The 15,122-nt window shown below is 43.6% G+C and overlaps 1 protein-coding gene across 2 annotated transcripts in view; it reads right to left on the bottom strand.

Moving 5' to 3' along the window:
- Positions 1-5,464: 5,464 nt before the first annotated feature.
- RGS20 (regulator of G protein signaling 20) overlaps positions 5,465-15,122 on the bottom strand; it is a 46,428-nt gene continuing 36,770 nt past the window's right edge. For both annotated transcript variants that reach the window (XM_083187099.1, XM_083187098.1), the window contains 3 exons: positions 13,529-13,615; positions 11,116-11,350; positions 5,465-6,469 (listed from right to left, as the gene is read on the bottom strand). In XM_083187099.1, coding sequence (XP_083043225.1) covers positions 6,281-6,469; positions 11,116-11,350; positions 13,529-13,615 — 511 coding nt within the window. In that variant the 3' untranslated portion in view covers positions 5,465-6,280. The remainder of the gene's footprint in view (positions 6,470-11,115; positions 11,351-13,528; positions 13,616-15,122) is intronic.

Below are 15,122 nucleotides of genomic sequence, written 5' to 3'. Positions count from 1 at the left end.
GACAATTAAAGTTCGAAGTGAATTTCACATTGATTAATAAAGCCTCTACAGTTTTTTGGATTGACATCAAATTTAGTTGGAGTTGGAAATTGAAGATGAGCTGTGACTCCTGTCGTTGGAGATATGGGTCTAGGCCAGAGGTGGCCAACCTGTGGCTCTTGAGCCTCATGCGGCTCTCTCCCTTGTAAAGTGTGGCTCCTGCTCCCACTGCTGCCCGCCGCCCACCGTCTGTCCCAGTCCCTCCTGCTGCCGGTTCCCTGAATCCCTTCTCCTTCTGAGGGGAGGAGAGCACGCATCGCGCATCTCTCTTACCCCTTACTGTGCATCATTGTGACTGGGCCGTCCGCCAATCAGAGCTCGTTGGCCAGCAGCCAATCAGGAGCCGGCCAGCGAGCTTTGATTGGTGGGCGGCCCAGTCACATGGAAGTGAGGGGGAAGGAGACGCGCGGTGTGCTGTGCTCTCCTCCCATCAGTGACATGACAGGAGGACTGCAGGGGGACGCCAGACTGTCCTCTCCCCGTCTGGCAGCAGCAGCAACAACGGTGAGTGCTGTTGCTGGGAAATTTGCACTGTGGGGGCATAGCAGTTTGTGGCACTGTGGGGGCATAGCAGTTTGTGGCACTGTGGGGGCATAGCAGTTTGTGGCACTGTGGGGGCATAGCAGTTTGTGGCACTGTGGGGGCATAGCAGTTTGTGGCACTGTGGGGGCATAGCGGTTTGTGGCACTGTGGGGGCATAGCAGCTTTTTGGCACTGTGGGGGCATACCCGGCACCGTGTGGTGCATACCTGGCACAGTGGGGGGCATATGTGTATCTGGCACTATTGGGGGCATATGTATATATGGCTCTGCACTATTGGAGGCATATTTGTATCACACCCACCCAAGGGGTCAAAATAGACTACACCCCTTTTTTGGCGCATGCGCCTTTGGCGCGCGCATGATGTCGGCTCTTTAGCTTGACTACCAATATTTTTCGGCTCTTTACCTCTAACCGGTTGGCCACCCCAGGTCTAGGCGGTTGCGCCGGTGTAGTTGTTGACCCTTGGCCCTTTTGTAGTGTTGCTTTAATTGTATCCAGTCTTTTTGACAGTCCTTGGAGGGCATGAATAACTTGCTCCTGAGCAGCTTCCTGTTGATCCAGGTGGGCCGCCAGTTGTTGTACTGGAGCAGCTCCTCGCTCCTGTCCTGATGCTGGATCCATGGAGTCAGTACAAACTGTCACGTTTCGTGAAGCACCAGCTGGAGTGTAACGGAGGCTGGGTGCTTTGATGTAGGGCTGTTGCATGAACGGCAGAAGGGAGTGGAGCAATTGGATAAAATTAAACCTTTTTTAATAAAGATATTGCGGTACAAGTTATGAATGATGGCACAATGAATAACTGTAGAATTTGATAAATTGGAAGAAGACAATAACATACAATACTTATTGCAGAGCTTTGAAGACAATTGATAAGATGAATGATTGCAGGATTGGATGATTGGGTGATTGAAAGAAGGATTGGATGAAAGATTGGATGAAGGATTGGATGATTGGTTGAAGGATTGGATGATTGGTTGAAGGATTGGATGATTGGAATAAGAAGAAGATGAAGTCCAGTAGAATCTGTGCTGAGTAGGATCGTAGCTGCAGAACCAGGGATGCGACCACAGATAATAACTGTCAGGAATGAAGAAGAAGATGACAACCGTTTTGTTAACCTTGTCCTATCCTTATAGGCGGCAGAGGGTTCCGTGATGATATGGTAACGCAGTGGCTGATCAGCAGAAAGGAGTAGACTTCACCAGGATGCACGATAGGACTGTAGTGGGAACTACAGGTAGCCAGGAGCACTCAATGATGTTAGCGGGTGGACATCATTGTACTGACTGCCGGTCTGGCCTGGCTAGTCAGTATTTGAAGGCTGAGCTGAGCGGTGATTGGCTGAGCGTGTGAGCTCACAGATTGGAGCCGCGCAGCATAGGCTGTAGTAACCAAGAAGATGGCCGCCGCCAGATGCCGCGACAGAAACCAGCCGTCGGTGACTGTACGCGGAGGCACTGCAGCCGGCGTCTCTTGGCCAGAGGCCTAACCTGACACGGACCCATCATGGCGGCTCATGCCCCATGTCACCCAGAGCCTGCATGGCATGAGACTGCACACCACCGCTGTCACCTGGTGGCAACAGAGTGACGGAGCGCAGACAGCCAGCATGGAAATCAGCAGCGGAGGTGAGTGCCAGGGCAGAGGGTAACCTATCAGAGGTCTGTGGGCTCGGGACAGCACAAAGGGCCTTATTTTGGTTCATTCTTTCTGACAAAATCCTTCTTAGATAGACAAAACCATGTGCACTGCAGGGGGGCAGATGTAACATGTGCAGAGAGAATTAGATTTGGGTGAGTTATTTTGTTTCTGTGCAGGGAAAATACTGGCTGCTTTATTTTTACACTGCAATATAGATCTCACTTTGAAGTAAAACCCCACCCAAATCTAATTCTCTCTGCACAAGTAACACCTGCCCCACCTGCAGTGCACATGGTTTTGCCCATCTAATAAGGCCCAAAGAGCCAGGGTCGCCGACATGGTGGTCGTGACACAGTGATCCAAATTCAACCCCTCCCCCAAAGGTTGGGGTTTGCGCATGTGCAGCCCAACCCGGTAGGCCTTGGCCTGCCCATCATAAAGATAATGGTTAATCATGTACAGTTATATTGGTGCCGTCTCATTAATAATCTCATCATTATTTTAACTGATGGTAGATTATGTGCTTGCTGTTATCGAAATAGGAGCCATAAAGCTTTGTATAGCCCTGTCTCCTCTTGTGCCTTTCTTAGAATATATAAGCCTCTGCAACCCTGATGATTGCTGCAGTGTCCTGTCCCCTGATGCAACTATCCATATTTACCATGTACGTGGATCGCCCCCCCCCCCCCCCCCCTGCGGGCTCGCTGCGCTCGCCACACAGCGGGTCAGGTGCCTCGCTATGCTCGGCACACTAATTTATTCTCCCTCCGGGGGGTGTCGGGATTCCGGCATCGGGATTTTGAACGCCGGGATCCCGACCGCTGGGATTTACACTGCATCCCGTTTGGTGTGCTGTAACCTGCTGGAAGTGTGGAGAAGCAAGGTGTGCAGGAAACGGCTGGAAGTGTGGAGAAGAGAGGTGTTTGATGTGAAGTAACAGTGGGAAGTGTGGAGAAGATAGGCGTTTGTTGTACAGGAAACAGCGGGAAGTGTGGAGAAGAGGTGTTTGGTGTGCAGGAAACAGTGGGAAGTGTGTAGACAAGAGGCATTTGGTGTGCAGGAAACTGCTGAAAGTGGGTACAGTTAGAGCTGTGTGCAGACACCTGTGTTTTGGTTCTGATTTCATCCTCATATTTCAGGCTGATTTTGTAGAGATATTCTGATATTCTGTCACCATTTGTAAGTATTAAGTCTAATATTGTATCCTTACAAATGGGCTCCCTCACCAATTGCTGGAGGGATGCTCCTTGCAAGGAATTCACTTCTTAAAGAGAGGGGAAGGGGCTACATTTAAGTTGCAAGTATATTAAGAAAAATTAAGGAGAAACAAGTACATTTACAGAGGAGAAAGTCCTAGAAGAACTCTTAAAACTGAAATGGATAAATCAATGGGGCCAGATGGGATACATACAAAGATACTAAAAGAGCATATAGGGGAGCTGGTAAAACCAAATTCAGAATTATTCAACCATTCACTAGCTACTGAAGTAATCCCAGAGGACTAGAAAATAGCAAATTTAGACCCACTGCACAAAAGTGGATGCAAGGAAGAGGTAAGCAACTACTGACCAGTGAGCGTTACATCAGTAGTAAAGAAATTGATGGAAACACTGTTAAAACAAAGAGTTATAGAATATCTCAAAAGCAGCAACTTACAGGATCCTAAACAGCAAGGGTTTGATGGAGGTAGATCATGTCAAACAAATCTTATTGACTTTTTTGAATGGGTGAATAAAGTAATACTAAGGATGGGCTGTAGATTTAGCTTATCTAGACTTCAGTAAGACTTTTGACCCTATCCCACATCGCAGACTGTTACATAAACTTGAAAGCTTGGGATTGGAGTCTAAGATGGTTAAATGGATAAGATCTTGGTTGCAGGACAGAAAACAGACAGTTGTAGTAAATGGAGTGCAGTCACAGGAATGAAAGGTTACCAGTGGAGTACCCCAGGGTTCTGTACTTGCACTAGTGCTTTTTAATATCTTTATTGGTGACATTGCAAATAGAATTTAGGGTAAATATGCCTTTTTGCAGGTGACACAAAGGTATGCCACAGGGTAGACACACCAGGAGGGTAAAACAAATTATGGATGATCTAGGTAGACTAGAGGAATGGTCAAGAGCATGGCAACTACAGTTTAATGCCAAAAAATGCAATTGTGTCTCAAAAACCCAAAGACTAAATACAGTATAAATGGCACTATAATGGAAACTACTGAGGAGGAGAGGGGTCTAGGTGTCAATATTTCAGGGGACTTAAATACAGGTAGGCAATGTAACAAAGCAATGAAGAAGGCAATTCAGATGCTTGGTTGCATAGGGAGAGGAAGTGGTACAACCTCATCTAGAGTACTGTGTTCAGTTCTGGAGGCCATATCTCCAGAAGGATATAAATACATTAGAGACTGTACAAAATGGTGCATGGCCTACATTACAAAACTTACCCAGGAAGACTGAAAGATTTTAATATGTATAGTTTGGAGCAGAGAAGGGAAAGGGGTACATGATAGAAAGATTCAAATATATCAAGGGTTTTTACAAGGTACAGGAGGGAGACATTTGTCACAGGAAAAGGAGCAACAGAACACAAGGACATGCCCTGAAACTAGAGGGAAGAAGATTCGAGGGAAATTTGAGGAAAACTTACTTCACAAAAAGGGTAGTGGATGAGTGGAATAGCCTTCCATCAGAGGTGGTAGAGGCAAATACGGTAGAACAATTTAAACATGCTTGGGATAGGCATATTGATATCCTTACAAAGAAATAAGGATCAAATATGGTTTGAGGTAACATGTTTAAAAAGGGGCAGACTAGATGGGCCAAGTGGTTCTTTTCTGCCGTCAAATTATATGTTTCTATGTAAGTCTTGGATTAAAATTTTGATTCTGTTAAAAATCGATTAAAATCGAGACTCATTGATAAAAATTGATCAAAAGCTGTTAAAATCATAGAGTTTTTGCCATCCAAAACCCAAAATTCATATTTGAAATCCAAATTGTACATAGAGGGAAAATCTGAATCGGGTTTTAACAAGATTTTGATTTCTGGAGAACCAAATCGCACATCCCTAGGTACAATAAGGTTTTATTTTTGGATCTTTGAATTTAGTTCATTTCTATAGATCAGGATATCGCATCTGTTACCTTTTACCACCCCCTGATGTTATCTGCACAACCTACCAGTCATAGGACAAAAAGTTCAATCCAATATCCTAATCCTTTTAAAAACAAATGCAACTTCTCGGATAAAACTATTGTGCTTTATTACAGTTTCATACATTTGTTTTTCTAAAGGATGTAAATATTTAACAATGTTCCTTTAAGTTCTCTCATTGCAATTCATTATTCAAAAGCATTTAAACCATTCACACGTTGATATTCGTAATCACTGGCCATTAGCAAAAAGCCAGTTTTGTTCAATGCCCCTGTATCTGCTAAATTGGAGGTTGTTCAGAAATAGTTTCCATCAGCCAACTGCTTGTTTATTGTTTGTTTGTGTGTGTGCGTGAGTGTGTGCACGTGTACATATGAATGTATACACATACACACAACCATATATTATGTCCCCGAAGACAAGTGGAAGTACCCTCCCTATTAAACAACATGATTTGCAGATCATAAACATTGTCATCAAGGAGTAAGAGTGCAACCTAGTCCTAGGAATTAGACAAACACATCAAGGCACTTCCACCAGGGTAACACTTGTCTTTGAATATATATACTAGTAACTGTTGTAAAAATACAACTTCTATATTAAATATATCATTCAAAAACATTTTTCAACTTTTTTTTTTAATTATTTTTCTTATTACTTGGAAAATACACTAAAATGGAACACTAGCTTCAACAGGCATGGCGGTGTGGAGTGCTCCGCCGGAGATATTCTTACGTAGTCCATATTAAAATATGCCTGAGTAGAATTTCCAGGTAAATATCATGGTAACTCTAAACTCCCTGCCAAGTGTATTACCCAGTTTTCATTTGTTTTCAATAAATAAAAATAACAATAAAAATAATAATATTAATTGATAAAAAACACAAAACGGAAACAAAACTAAGACTCGGTCGTGTCCTCCGTTAAGGTCTGAAGAAGGTTTTTGAAGATTCCAGAGTTCATAAAACGGGGGTAGGAGTCTCTGTGCATTAAAGTGTAAATTTGGAGTTGGGCGTCATCGAACGTATGTTGTGTAGGTTCCAGCATGTTCCTGTTGATGACTTCCCTCACTCTGGAGTCCAGGCTGACCTGAAAAGAACAGGTAGATATTTAATCCTTTGTTCCGGCAACCTTTCCACATGTGCCATGAAGAAAGAGAGGACCACTAGCTGATCCGCCCCCACTGTGAGGCGGGCGCTGCCAGTGCATGCTGTGCTATAATAAGTCACCGTCTCTGTGTACAAGAAATCATTTACAATAAGCAGCTGTTGTGATTGACAGCTGTGTGTTCTTGTCTCAAATCGTATTAATGATTTCATCCTATATTGTCTGAGAATATAATACTGGAAAGGTCAGGTATAATTATTGCCTTTCACACCAGGCCTTAAGACTTATCCCTTAGGGAAACTCTCTTGGTGATCGTCTTAAATGCCTTCCTATTGTGTATATACACATCACAGAGTCGCTATAGACTGTAAATCTTTAATAGAGCTCAATGCATTTGGTTTTATTATAAATTAAATAATAGAATCTTTGACAAAAGTGCTTTGTTGATCACACTAATGTTGAGGTTTGGTTAACCGTCAGTTTTTCATGTTTTTAGGTGCTTATGCCGACATGGACACAGTATCCGTGTGCCATGTCCCCTTGCATTGCTTTCTGCATTTGCCATGTTTTGGGCACTTTTACATTCTCCCTCTGTGACCACTGGGATGGTAAAGTTTGAACAAGTAGGTTTAAAAAAAATCACGAAAAACGCATGTTGACCTTTTTCCACGTCAACATATGCATTTCGACCTTTTGCTTGTGTCGAACATTTGTTCACGTCGACATAAAGCATATCAACCTTTTCTATGTGTAGATCTATTGGGTGTCGACCAAAAGTGGTCAACATTTTGACTGTCGACCAAATGACTGTATACCCAATGGTGTATCCAAATCCCAGAGCAACAGTTCTCAACTTCTGTATGATGATACAGAGCAGTATAGGGATCAGTTTACAGTAGCAGGGACATCAGCATTTTACAGGACAGAGGGGCAGATGTATTAACCCCTTCAGTGGCACTCCCAAGAATTTTCCTGGTTTTGCTCCAGCGCGCAGACTGGCAAACCCAGAAAATTCTCAGGATTGCCACTGCCCGCCTCCCTCCCCTGGCTGTGTGCACCGTGACCTTGTAGCATCACGCCGCACACAGCCGGGTTGCCTGGGGAAGGGCCGGGCAGCGGTGAACAGTCCAGCAGCACTGCCCGGACCCGGGGGTTGCAGTGGTGCTTTTTTTTAGGGACCGCTCCCCTGAAAAAACTTGCCCAGTGGGGAGTGCTCTCTAAAGAAAAAAAAAACACCACTGAAGGGGTTAAGCCTGGTTAAGCGATAAAGTGGAAGGTGATTAAGCAGCTGACAGTCAGCTCATGACCGTCATTTTTCAAACCCAGCCTGTAGCTTTGCAGTTAGGAGCTGATTGGCTGCTGCGTTACACCTTCCACTTTATCACTTTGCTGTGCTTAATACATCTAACCCATTATGTCAGTGGTTCCCAAACTGTGTGCCGTGGCTCCCTGGGGTGCCTCGGGACACATGCAGGGGTGCCGCAGCTTGGTGGTCCAGGACCAACTCAAATTATTAATGGTTAATTATTTAGGAGCAAAACCAGTGCTGGTGGCTGCCAATCATACAATGTGTACAAACAGAAGCAAATCCTGCCCTTTACCACATAACTGCTGCTAAGAATCGCATATAAACCCAATCTAATAAAAAATTTTGGACCTAGGGGTGCCGTGAAAAAAATTCTGATTCTCTAGGGTGCCGTGAATCAAAAAAGATTGGGAACCTCTGCATTATGTGGTACAAGGTGATACAAGTCAGGTTAAGGCGTGGATTTGCTTATGGCTGACACGTTTGCAAAGTGGTTAGCATTGCTGTCTCATAGCCCTGAGTCCATGAGTTCTATACCAGGACTCTATTGATCAATATACTATTTGTCAGGACTGTATAAAAGGACTGTCATAAATATATTAGTTTTGGAAGCATATATAGCTGTCATCAAGTTATTTTCATGAATAACTACCCAATACCTTTAACATTCCAACTTCTCCTGACCGTCAGACAGGAAGATGTGACTATGGCCCTTATTCTGGTTCCCTCGCAAAGGCAAACTCCTTCTCAAATGGACAAAACTATGGGCCTTATTCTAGTTCACTCTTTCTGACAAAATCCTTCTTAGATGGACAAAACCATGTGCACTGCAGGGGGCAGATGTAAAATGTGCAGAGAGAATTAGATTTGGGTGAGTTATTTTGTTTCTCTGCAGGGTAAATACTGACTGCTTTATTTTTACACTGCAATATAGATCTCACTTTGAAGTAAAACCCGACCCAAATCTATTTCTCTCTGCTCAAGTAGCATCTGCCCCACCCACATGGTTTTGTCCATCTAAGAAGGATTTTGGGGGAGATTCTCTAAGAATCTCCGCCCCCCTTCGCCTCTCTTCGCAATTATAATTATCGCATTTGTTCTAACATATGCTATAATTATAGCAAAGGACAGCTCTTGCGTTAAGAGCTGTTCTTTGCGGTGAGAGTCGCCGGGTCCCAGCAGGTCCCGGCGGCTCCCCCCTCCCTCCCACACCCGGCGCTGCTGCTGCTGCTGCGCCGGGCTCTCCTCCTCCCTGCACCTGGAAGAGGATCAGTGCAGGGAGGAGGTCACAGGTCCGGGCAGCACAGCTCTGTGCTGCCCGGACACAGTTGAGGGGGCAATGCGGGGCGGCGGAGGGGCGGTGGTATGCGGTAGAAGCCCATTGGCTTCTATGGGGCATTGCCAGATTTTTCTGGCGATGCCCCCCGCTGCCGTAACCCAGTGGGGGATGCTTACAACATCCCAAAATGTGGTAAAAATCCAGATAACGGGGTTTTACCGCATTTTTTGCTTAGAGAATCTCCCCCTTTGTCAGAAAGAGTGAACTAGAATAAGGCCCTATGTGCACTGCAGGTGGGGCAGATGTAACTTGTGCAGAGAGAATTAGATTTTTGTGGGGTTTTACTTCAAAGTTAGATCTATATTGCAGTGTAAAAATAAAGCAGTCAGTATTTTCCCTGCACAGACACAAAATAACTCACCCAAATCTCTCTGCACATGTTACATCTGCCCCCCCTGCTGTGCACATGATTTTGTCCATTTCAGAATGAATTTGCCTTTGCGAGCGAACCAGAATAAGGGCCAATGTCAGTGCCTGCTGAACCCTGTCCCCACGTGACACTTGCAGTATTACCATACCTCCCAACTTCTGTGCTGATGAATTAGGGACAGAAATGGGGGCGGGGCGTATGCAAATGAGGGCACAGCTTATGCTAATTAGCCGCAACCTCATTTTCATACGAGAATAGACGCTGTGCGCATGCGCACAGGGTCTATTCTATTAGATTGGGGGGTCTCCCAACTGCCACCCCCCGAGCGGGACAATGCCTGCCGCGGGTGGGACAGCGGGACAGGACCCGAAAATCGGGACTGTCCCGCTGTAATCGTGACAGTTGGGAGGTATGGTATTACTGCTAGAGAGGAGAAAGGTTCCTGGAGTAATGTGGCTCAGTAAGAGGAGTTCTCCTTTATGTTATCTGTATATCTTATCATTCTCCTTTTGTATAGTATAATCCTTGATGATACAAATGCCCTCATCACAAGCAATGATCACAAGGAAATGTCTATTCATAGGGAAATATAACACAGCACATGATCTCGATATAAAATCTAGCACATGGTTCTCACACTGATCAGTCTAAACATGATTCAGAAGGTTTTATTACAGAATGGTGTTAGCTGTATTGTATGTGAAGTTAGATTTATTTTTGCCTTATTTCTGTTAATTCGTGAAGTAACACATATGTCCAGCCCCACAGCTCTATTACTGCATAAAGGACATGATTCACTAAGGTTCGCTAAGCAGCAAAGATTCGATGCTTAGCCTGACGCCACCCGCCGGGCAACTGAATGCCCGCCACCCGCTGCTGCGTGAACATCCCTGCTGCAATCCGAATGGCTGTTTAACATGAACATCCATTTGCACAGGAGCGTATGGGACAAAAATAATTTGATGGTCACCGATCATAAAATGATTTTTCCCCGTTAGCAAATATAAGTTGTGCGGCCCCGAAAACAGGGCGGGCGGTTGACGTCCTGTGATTAGCATATACGCATGCGCAGAGCCAAAACATCGGTCCCCGGAGGGAATACGCCAGGGACTGATCGTTATAGTAAGACGTGGGGCTGACTAATGAGTTGTATTGCTAAAATATTCGGATGTTTCAGCTTTGACAATTCTAGATTCAAAAGAGATCTAACATTTGAATATGGGGCTAATTCAGGCTTGATCGCAAAAGCACATCTTTTAGCAAATGGACAAAACCAGGTTACATTGCAGGTGGGGCAGATGCATAACATGCAGATAGAGTTAGATTTGGGTGAGGTATGTTCAAACTGATATCTAAATTGCTGTGTAAAAATAAAGCAGCGCATAAGCAAAATAACTCTGATTCTAGCTTTCTCTGGTTACATCTGCCCCACCTGCCGTGCAGCATGGTTTTGTCCATTTGCTAAAAAAATATGCTTTGCGATCAAGTCTAAATGAAGCCCCTTTGTTTGTACGACTGAATAGAAGTCATACAATACAATGTCAGCTCCTACCCCCGGAAAATTCCGGAAAAGAAATTCAGGTAGTAAAAGTGTATCAGTGTATAGTACATACCTCTTTTGGAGACAAAATGGAAATGTAGTCCTCATATATTAGCCGGGCTTTCTCCTCGATCACATTTTTGTTGGCTTCCTGTTTTAGCTCTTCACAAGCCATCCAGAAGAGCATGTTCTCCTCGCTAAATTCTGTCCGGAGAAATTCCCGGAAGGCATTCCTCCCCGCAGGAGTGTTCATAAGCTTGTCGAATGACTGACCCCAAGAGTTGACATCTTCAAGGGTAGGGGTTGGACTAAAATAAAATAAAATAACATTAAGATTTGCTAATGTATAAATATTGCCACTGTTCCAATATTTATCTCCCTCTATCCATCTAGACAGCACAATATATTACATCTCCTTAGTATTTATATGGGTGTCATTTGAAATAAGGGTTCCATGCACCTGTAATTCCAGGGAGAATTGGGTTATTTTGAATGCAAGTTGGGAGATAATTCTACTTACTGCTTTCTAGCCTACTATCCTTAAAGGTGGCCATACATCTACAGATCGATTGTCAGATCTGGCTGGTTGGAACAAACACCTGGTTATATCTGAATGACAGTTTTTGGCAGTTTTCCAGCATTTCAAAGCAAATGGTCAACTGTCATTCGCTCTCATCCATTACCAGGATTTTGTTCCAACCAGCCCAATCTGACAATAGATCTGTAGATGTATGGCCACTTTAAGAGACACAAAGCCTTATTGTGTGGAGCGGAGCATTGTGAAAATGATACTTGATTGCATTGAGCAAGGTTACCAGACAGAGATAAAGGGATAGGACAGGTGTGCCTTTACTGGTATTCTTTCCACTTCACACTGTCGTAGGACTTGGTAGTCTTTAGGAGAGATTCAATTCCTGGTGATGTTGGAGAGTTTCACTTGTGCCGTCAGGAAGACTTTTAAAGCTGATAACAGGCACATCATTGCGCTTCAAACTCACCTTAAATCATACATTTTGCTTTACACCCTCACAGGGGTTTGCAGGAAAATATGTGATATTACGCTAACGTATGTACAGGATTTTGCAAAATGCATCATCATTTAGAATTAAATTACAGTATGAAGGGTATTAACATGAGGGAAACATTCTTCAAATAAAGAGAAGTGTTAGAATACGAGGACATGCACTGAAATTAGAGGAAGGTAGATTTAGGGAAAGTTAAACAAAAAAATTAGTGGACAAGTGGAATTGCTTCCCAGAAGAGGTACAATTAGCCTCCCATCAGAGGTGCAATCAAAGGTACAGAAGAGCAATTTGCATTGGATAGACATAAGGACATCCTTACAAATATATAAGGATCAAATAGGAGTTGAGGTTACTATGGTTAAAAAAGAGGCAGACTAGATGGGCCAAAGGATTCTTCTCTGCCTTCAATAGCTATGTTTCTATGTTAAACCACATGTTTGCATGTTATCCTATATTTGCAATTAGATCCATTTTAGCCCTGAATTTGGTGGAGATGCGCATTTCTAGGTATTCTCTAAATAAACTTTAATTGATTTTTTTTTACTGTATATAAATATATAAAAACAATCCAGATGTTCTATCTCTACAATGATTCATTTAAGCTATGATTCATGGTCATACTAAATGCGGGGTGGAAGTTAGACTGTAGGACAATATGCATTTCAGGTTTTCTTCTCGTTACTGAGGGTATCTTCTGGTTAGTGGAGGCATCTCCAGAGAGCGAGAGGTCTGCATGTAACCTCAGGAGCACTACAAGGAACATATAGGTGTAATCAAACATATGAAGGGCCTCATGGGCTTGGAGCTGAAAATGTTCAAGGTTCTATAATGAGAAGTGGAGGAGGTGAGGCATATAGAACCCGTACACTGTACGCCCCAATGTCTTCTTAAAGTACCAACATTGCATACTTTTATGACTAAATCATGTGGCCAGCTGGTAATCATCATGCCGTCAAGATGATGGGCCTATATTTTTAATTTGCATTAGTTTTATATAATAATTGATAAATAATTTAGATATTGTTTTTAATACCGATGATCTATGACTTAGGGCGGTATTCAATCAAGGATTCCAACTGTCGGAACGTCCCAATAGTCGGAATCCCGGCTGTTTTGGCACCGCTCGACAGGAACTCGACAGCCCGAATTCAATGTTCCAGCTGTCGAGTGTCAGAAAGTGAGTGCGTTGGTGAAAACGGCCACGGATTGTCGAAAACTGCCGTGAATTCATCAATCCGCTGCCGTTTCCTACAAAACAGATCCAACTTGTATTAAAGTCGGATCTGTTGTGTCAAAATCCGCCTTCAAACAGCAGCATCGAATAGGCGGCGGCCCCTATTTCCCCCGGCGGAAATAGCGGCCAATAGTGGCCACATAATTTAGTGAGATGAGATTTGTGGGGAAATTGTATATTTATTTAAGCTAATATCGCACCAGTGGATACAGGAAACTGTCACTTACCTTTCTTCACAGTTGGGTATGCCTTCACCACGGATTTCATTGGAAGACCTTCTCGTTCTCTCATCTTCCTGATTTCTAACTGTCAGACTGTAAAAACAAAATGACAGCAGATTAATATATCTCAGAAATTGGAGTCATGATATTGCCAATAAAAAATAAATAAATAAATAAATAAATATATATATATATATATATATATATATATATATATATATATATATATATATATATATATAATGTGCAATTCCAGCTTCTATTTCAATAAAAATGATTGTTTAAAATTATATTTGGATAAAAAAAGTAAGAAGTTGCTTGATGGTTCACTAGTCTCTATGGAATTAATGGGATGAATATTGGTTTAGTCTACTTTGGCTTCTCCTACTGGTCGGCATATGTGACGGGCAGTGGGGTACACACAGAGAATGTGATATACATGGTTAGCAAAAAAAATAAGTTACCCACTTCAAAAGGGCTCTGGAACGCGTTCTACTGCTCCGAATGAGACACAATTGAAACTACAGATAATTGAAATGATGCGCTAGTCATTTGTTAAATAAAAATGTTTATTTTAGAAATTTGCAGAAAGGTGGCACTGTAGCCTACAAATAAATGTTCGTTAGGCTTATTCATTGTAAGACATTACTGGAAAATGGCAAAATGGCAAGATAGCTCTACCAGCAACAGGCATAGGTGCAGATTCTGTGGGTGCTTGAGGGCGCGAGCACCCACGGAAATTGATGAGCACCCACCCGCTCTGCAGTGGCCCACCCACCCGTGTCCCACTGCACTCCCCCTCCCTCGTCGCTGGCACAGGTACTGTGTGGGCATTTATGAACCTGCACTGTGAAGGCATTTATGTATTTGGCAGTGTGGGGGCATTTATGTATTTGGCACTGTGTGGGGGGGGGGGGGGTTTGTACCTGCACTGTGTGGGCATTTATGTATTTGGCACTGTGTGGGCATTTATGTAATTGGTATTGTGGGGGCATTTATGTATTTGGCACTGTGGGGGAGATTTTTGTACCTGCACTGTGGGGGCATTTATGTATTTGGCACTGTGGGGGGAATTTTTGTACATGCACTGTGTGGGCATTTATGTATGTGGCACTGTTGCCGTAATTTGAATATTGGAGACAACTGTGCTGCGTAATATAAATCAGTATGATTTTGTGGCCACGCCTCTTTCCCATGAAGCCACTCCCCTATATTTTTGGCTTGAGCACCCACCAGCAAAAACATAAATCGGCACCTATAGCAACAGGGGTACTTATGTAGTATCTGGGCTGCCGATTTTTTGATTGTATGCCTTAAGTTAAGGCATACAATCAGATGCGATGCGATGCGATATCGCATCGCATCGCATCGCATACGATGCGATGCGATGCGATGACCCGATTTTTCCATAGGATTCAATGTTAAAATGGACTGAGTCCATTTTAACATGGAATTCAATGGGAGAAAGGGGTCCTTTTCATACCCCTACTATCCAAGTGGGCATGGAGTTGGATATAAACCTGTGGCGAGCGTAGCGAGCCACCGAGCCCGAAGCGTGGCGAGCGAAGCGAGCCCCGCGAGGGGACGGTATTCTGTGTCC

Source organism: Crinia signifera, chromosome 5, assembly GCF_055691185.1.
Source record: "Crinia signifera chromosome 5, ASM5569118v1, whole genome shotgun sequence".
Taxonomy (NCBI): domain Eukaryota; kingdom Metazoa; phylum Chordata; class Amphibia; order Anura; family Myobatrachidae; genus Crinia; species Crinia signifera.
The sequence above is the reverse complement of the archived record's forward strand: the minus strand, read 5'-3'. Positions and strand labels throughout refer to the sequence as shown.